Here is a 7,500-nt window from a genome sequence, read left to right as displayed (position 1 = left end):
TTAGTGACGTCATGCACTTGACCTTGAGCCAACCCCTTAGTGACGTCATGCACTTGACCTTGAGCCAACCCCTTAGTGACGTCATGCTCTTGACCTTGAGCCAACCCCTTATTGACTTCATGCACTTGACCTTGAGCCAACCCCTTAGTGACGTCATGCTCTTGACCTTGAGCCAACCCCTTATTGACTTCATGCACTTGACCTTGAGCCAACCCCTTAGTGACATCATGCACTTGACCTTGAGCCAACCCCTTAGTGACGTCATGCACTTGACCTTGAGCCAACCCCTTAGTGACGTCATGCACTTGACCTTGAGCCAACCCCTTAGTGACGTCATGCACTTGACCTTGAGCCAACCCCTTAGTGACGTCATGCTCTTGACCTTGAGCCAACCCCTTAGTGACGTCATGCACTTGACCTTGAGCCAACCCCTTAGTGACGTCATGCACTTGACCTTGAGCCAACCCCTTAGTGATGTCATGCACTTGACCTTGAGCCAACCCCTTAGTGTCGTCATGCACTTGACCTTGAGCCAACCCCTTAGTGACGACGTTATTAATAACTCCATTAAATATTTACTTTATCATGTATTTTATTTTCATTAACGTCATAATATTTCCATTATTACTATCATATTGTTTCATTAATTATTACTATAATATTTTTACTATATTATATTATTAATAACTCCATTAATTATTTACTTTATCATGTATTTTGTTTTTATTAACGTCATAATATTTGTATTATTACTATCATATTATTAATTATTACTATAATATATTAATAACTCCATTAATTATTTACTTTATCGTGTATTTTATTTTCACTAACGTCATACTTGTATTATTTTTATCATATTATTTTATTAATTATTACTATAATATTATTACTATTATATTATTAACTCCATTAATCCTTTACTTTATCATGTATTTTATTTTTATCAACCTCATAATATTTGTATTATTACTATCATATTATATTATTATTACTATACTATTATTTTATTAACTCCATTAATCCTTTACTTTATCGTGTATTTTATTTTTATCAATATCATATTTGTATTATTATCATATTATTAATTATTACTATAATATATTAATAACTCCATTAATTATTCACTTTATCGTGTATTTTAGTTTCACTAACGTCATACTTTTATTATTTTTATCATATTATTTTATGAATTATTACTATAATATTATTACTATATTATATTATTAATAACTCCATTAATTTTTTTACTTTATCATGTATTTTATTTTTATTAACGTCATAATATTTGTATTATTACTATCATTATATTATTATTACTATAATATTATTACTATACTATTATATTATTAACGCCATTAATCCTTTACTTGATCATGTATTTTATTTTTATCAAGCTCATATTTGTATTATTACTATCATATTATTAATTATTACTACAATATTATTACTATAATATATTAATAACTCCATTAATTATTTACCTTATCTTGTATTTTATTTTCACTAACGTCATACTTGTATTATTTTTATCATATTATTTTATTAATTATTACTATAAATATTATTACTATAATATTAATAACTCCAATAATTCTTTACTTTATCATGTATTTTATTTTCATTAACGTCATATTTGTATTATTACTATCATATTATTATTACTATAATGTTAACTCCATTAATTATTTACCTTATCTTGTATTTTATTTTCACTAACGTCATACTTGTATTATTTTTATCATATTATTTTTATTAATTATTACTATAAATATTATTACTATAATATTAATAACTCCAATAATTCTTTACTTTATCATGTATTTTATTTTCATTAACGTCATATTTGTATTATTACTATCATATTATTATTACTATAATGTTAACTCCATTATTTACTTTATCATGTATTTTATTTTCATTAACGTCATAATATTTGCATTGTTACTATCATATTGTTTTATTAATTATTACTATAATATTATTACTATATTATATTATAAATAACTCCATTAATTCTTTACTTTAGCATGTATTTTATTTTCATTAACGTCATATTTGCATTATTTTTATCATATTATTTTATTAATTATTACTATAAATATTTTTCCGATAATATATTATTAATAACTCCAATAATTCTTTACTTTTTCATGTATTTTATTTTCATTAACATCATATTTGTATTATTTCTATCATATTATTATTACTATAATGTCAACTCCATTAATTCTTTACTTTAGCATGTATTTTATTTTCATTAACGTCATATTTGCATTATTTTTATCATATTATTTTATTAATTATTACTATAAATATTTTTACTATAATATATTATTAATAACTCCAATAATTCTTTACTTTTTCATGTATTTTATTTTCATTAACGTCATATTTGTATTATTACTATCATATTATTAATTATTACTATAATATATTAATAACTCCATTAAATATTTACTTTATTTACTTTTGACCCCAGGGTCAACGAGCTGGTTCTGCCCCTGGACGACCCCAACAGCCTGGAGGAGGACATGGGCGTGGTCCTGCTGGACATGACCCTGGTGCACAGAGACGGGGACAGCAGACGAGGACCAGTAGGGGGCGCTCTTACCTCTCTTACCCCCCGCATGGCTTCTCTAGCAGCTTTGCGTAGCACCTTGTCCTTTCGCAAGTCGTTCAGAGGCGGAGTCAATCTTTGGACACGCCCCTCATACGTGGAGGGACTTACAGAATGGGAAAATCTATCTTAAAAAGTACTTTTAATGATAATATTATAGTAATAATAATAATAAAAGAGATGATTTACAACTAAGTTGCATTAAAAATCATGACATTAGTTTGAAGTTGCATTAAAAAGGGCATTATAAGGATGAAATTAGTTTTAAGTTGCATTAAAAGGGCATTAAAAGCCTGAAATTAGTTTTAAGTTGCATAAAAAGGGCATTAAAAGCATGAAATTAGTTTGAAGTTGCATTAAAAAGGGCATTATAAGCATGAAATTAGTTTTAAGTTGCATTAAAAGGGCATTAAAAGCATGAAATTAGTTGTAAGTTGCATTAAAAAGGGCATTAAGAGTAGTACATTAGTTTTAAGTTGCATTAAAAGGGCATTAAACAATGATAATAATATAATAATGATAAAACAAATGATTTACAACTAAGTTGCATTAAAAATCAGGAAATGAATTCTATTAAAAGGGCATTATAATCAATAATTCGTTTTAAGTTGCATTAAAAAGCATTACATTAGTTTTAAGTTGCATTAAAAGGACATTAAACCATGAAATTAGTTTTAAGTAGCATTAAAAGGGCTTTAAAAACATTAGGTTAGTTTTAAGTTGCATTAAAAATCATGAAATTAGTTTTAAGTTCCATTAAAAGCAATAATTTGTTTTAAGTTGCATTAAAAGGGCATTAAAAAGCATTACATTATTTTTAAGTTTCATTAAAAGGGCATTCTCCTCTCTGAGCTGCCACCTTAACGTGGTAGAGGAGTTTGCGTGTCCCAATGATCCTAGGAGCTATGTTGTCCGGGGGCTTTATGCCCCCTGGTAGGGTCTCCCAAGACAAACTGGTCCTAGGTGAGGGATCAGACAAAGAGCGGCTCGAAGACCTCCATGAATAATAAAAAACAAGGACCCAGATTTCCCTCGCCCGGACGCAGGTCACCGGGGCCCCCCTCTGGAGCCAGGCCCGGAGGTGGGGCACGATGGCGAGCGCCTGGTGGCCGGGCCTGTCCCCATGGGGCCCGGCCGGGCACAGCCCGAAGAGGCAACGTGGGTCCCCCCTCCAATGGGCTCACCACCCATAGCAGGGGTCATAGAGGTCGGGTGCGATGTGAGCTGGGCGACAGCCGAAGGCAGGGCACTTGGCGGTCCAATCCTCGGCTACAGAAGCTAGCTCTTGGGACGTGGAACGTCACCTCGCTGGGGGGGGAAGGAGCCTGAGCTAGTGCGCGAAGTGGAGAAGTTCCGGCTAGATATAGTCGGACTTACTTCGACGCACAGCAAGGGCTCTGGAACCAGTTCTCTCGAGAGGGGCTGGACTCTCTTCCACTCTGGCGTTGCCGGCAGTGAGAGGCGACGGGCTGGGGTGGCAATTCTTGTTTCCCCCCGGCTCAGAGCCTGTACGTTGGAGTTCAACCCGGTGGACGAGAGGGTAGCTTCCCTCCGCCTTCGGGTGGGGGAACGGGTCCTGACTGTGGTTTGCGCTTACGCGCCAAACCGCAGCTCAGAGTACCCACCCTTTTTGGATTCACTCGAGGGAGTACTTGAGAGTGCTCCCCCGGGTGATTCCCTCGTGCTACTGGGGGACTTCAATGCTCATGTTGGCAGCGACAGTGAAACCTGGAGAGGCGTGATTGGGAAGAATGGCTGCCCGGATCTGAACCCGAGCGGTGTTTTGTTATTGGACTTTTGTGCCCGTCACAGATTGTCCATAACGAACACCATGTTCAAGCATAAGGGTGTCCATATGTGCACTTGGCACCAGGACACCCTAGGCCGCAGTTTCATGATCGACTTTGTAGTTGTGTCATCGGATTTGCGGCCTCATGTTTTGGACACTCGGGTGAAGAGAGGGGCGGAGCTTTCTACCGATCACCACCTGGTGGTGAGTTGGCTGCGATGGTGGGAGAGGATGCCGGACAGACCTGGCAGGCCCAAACGCATTGTGAGGGTTTGCTGGGAACGCCTGGCAGAGTCTCCTGTCAGAGAGAGTTTCAATTCCCACCTCCGGAAGAACTTTGAACATGTCACGAGGGAGGTGCTGGACATTGAGTCCGAATGGACCATGTTCCGCGCCTCTATTGTCGAGGCGGCTGATTGGAGCTGTGGCCGCAAGGTAGTTGGTGCCTGTCGTGGCGGTAATCCTAGAACCCGTTGGTGGACACCGGCGGTGAGGGATGCCGTCAAGCTGAAGAAGGAGTCCTATCGGGTTCTTTTGGCTCATAGGACTCCTGAGGCAGCGGACAGGTACCGACAGGCCAAGCGGTGTGCGGCTTCAGCGGTCGCAGAGGCAAAAACTCGGACATGGGAGGAGTTCGGGGAAGCCATGGAAAACGACTTCCGGACGGCTTCGAAGCAATTCTGGACCACCATCCGCCGCCTCAGGAAGGGGAAGCAGTGCACTATCAACACCGTGTATGGTGGGGATGGTGTTCTGCTGACCTCGACTGCGGATGTTGTGGATCGGTGGAGGGAATACTTCGAAGACCTCCTCAATCCCACCAACACGTCTTCTTATGAGGAAGCAGTGCCTGGGGAGTCTGTGGTGGGCTCTCCTATTTCTGGGGCTGAGGTTGCTGAGGTAGTTAAAAAGCTCCTCGGTGGCAAGGCCCCAGGGGTAGATGAGATACGCCCGGAGTTCCTTAAGGCTCTGGATGCTGTGGGGCTGTCTTGGTTGACAAGACTCTGCAGCATCGCGTGGACATCGGGGGCGGTACCTCTGGATTGGCAGACCGGGGTGGTGGTTCCTCTCTTTAAGAAGGGGAACCGGAGGGTGTGCTCTAACTATCGTGGGATCACACTCCTCAGCCTTCCCGGTAAGGTCTATTCAGGTGTACTGGAGAGGAGGCTAAGCCGGATAGTCGAACCTCGGATTCAGGAGGAACAGTGTGGTTTTCGTCCTGGTCGTGGAACTGTGGACCAGCTCTATACTCTCGGCAGGGTCCTTGAGGGTGCATGGGAGTTTGCCCAACCAGTCTACATGTGTTTTGTGGACTTGGAGAAGGCATTCGACCGTGTCCCTCGGGAAGTCCTGTGGGGAGTGCTCAGAGAGTATGGGGTATCGGACTGTCTGATTGTGGCGGTCCGCTCCCTGTATGCTCAGTGCCAGAGCTTGGTCCGCATTGCCGGCAGTAAGTCGGACACGTTTCCAGTGAGGGTTGGACTCCGCCAAGGCTGCCCTTTGTCACCCATTCTGTTCATAACTTTTATGGACAGAATTTCTAGGCGCAGTCAAGGCGTTGAGGGGATCTGGTTTGGTGGCTGCAGGATTAGGTCTCTGCTTTTTGCAGATGATGTGGTCCTGATGGCTTCATCTGGCCAGGATCTTCAGCTCTCACTGGATCGGTTCGCAGCTGAGTGTGAAGCGACTGGGATGAGAATCAGCACCTCCAAGTCCGAGTCCATGGTTCTCGCCCGGAAAAGGGTGGAGTGCCATCTCCGGGTTGGGGAGGAGATCTTGCCCCAAGTGGAGGAGTTCAAGTACCTCGGAGTCTTGTTCACGAGTGAGGGAAGAGTGGATCGTGAGATCGACAGGCGGATCAGTGCGGCGTCTTCAGTAATGCGGACGCTGTATCGATCCGTTGTGGTGAAGAAGGAGCTGAGCCGGAAGGCAAAGCTCTCAATTTACCGGTCAATCTACGTTCCCATCCTCACCTATGGTCATGAGCTTTGGGTTATGACCGAAAGGACAAGATCACGGGTACAAGCGGCCGAAATGAGTTTCCTCCGCCGGGTGGCGGGTCTCTCCCTTAGAGATAGGGTGAGAAGCTCTGTCATCCGGGGGGAGCTCAAAGTAAAGCCGCTGCTCCTCCACATGGAGAGGAGCCAGATGAGGTGGTTCGGGCATCTGGTCAGGATGCCACCCGAATGCCTCCCTCGGGAGGTGTTTAGGGCACGTCCGACCGGTAGGAGGCCACGGGGAAGACCCAGGACACGTTGGGAAGACTATGTCTCCCGGCTGGCCTGGGAACGCCTCGGGGTCCCACAGGAGGAGCTGGACGAAGTGGCTGGGGAGAGGGAAGTCTGGGCTTCCCTGCTTAGGCTGCTGCCCCCGCGACCCGACCTCGGATTAGCAGAAGAAGATGGATGGATGGATGGATGGATGGATGGATAAAAGGGCATTAAAACATGAAATTATTATCATTTGAATTAAAAGGGCTTTAAAACATTAATGATAATAATATAAAAATAATAAAACAGATGATTTACAACTAAGTTGCATTAACAATCAGGGCATTAAAAGCAATAATTCATTTTAAGTTGCTTTAAAAGGGCTTTAAAAAGCATTACATTAGTTTTAAGTTGCATTAAAAAGTATTAAATTATTTTTAAGTTGCAATAAAAGGGCATTGAAACATGAAATTAGTTTTAAGTTGCATTAAAAGGGCTTTAAAAACATTAGGTTAGTTTTAAGTTGCATTAAAAAGGGTATTAAAAGCATGAAATTAGTTTTTAAGTTCCATTGAAAGGACATTAAAAGCAATAATTGGCTTTAGGTTGCATTAAAAGGGCATTAAAAAGCATTACGTTATTTTAAAAACAAAACAAACTTTTGCACTTTTAACTAAAAGACACTTTCTACAGATTTTTTTAAGTCACCTCGCACAAAATTCTGTGAAAATGGAGTTGTTTACGCCAGTGTCTCTTTACCTTAGGGCCGGGGCCCCAAGAGGGCCGGCAAAAAAAAAAGAAGTGTTTTTCAGCCGGTTGTAATTCACTTTTCCACCACTTGGGGCAGTCATGACAATATTAACACAGTCATAGAGAAGTTT

General features: G+C 40.8%; 1 protein-coding gene across 2 annotated transcripts in view; it reads left to right on the top strand.

Moving 5' to 3' along the window:
* Positions 1–7,500, top strand: part of LOC133608430 (multiple C2 and transmembrane domain-containing protein 2-like) — a 141,409-nt gene that overhangs the window by 69,593 nt on the left and 64,316 nt on the right. For both annotated transcript variants that reach the window (XM_061963651.2, XM_061963652.2), the window contains exon 6: positions 2,483–2,597. In XM_061963651.2, coding sequence (XP_061819635.1) covers positions 2,483–2,597 — 115 coding nt within the window. The remainder of the gene's footprint in view (positions 1–2,482; positions 2,598–7,500) is intronic.

This window comes from Nerophis lumbriciformis, linkage group LG06 (assembly GCF_033978685.3).
Source record: "Nerophis lumbriciformis linkage group LG06, RoL_Nlum_v2.1, whole genome shotgun sequence".
Lineage (NCBI taxonomy): Eukaryota > Metazoa > Chordata > Actinopteri > Syngnathiformes > Syngnathidae > Nerophis > Nerophis lumbriciformis.
This window is presented reverse-complemented; position numbering and strand designations above follow the sequence as displayed.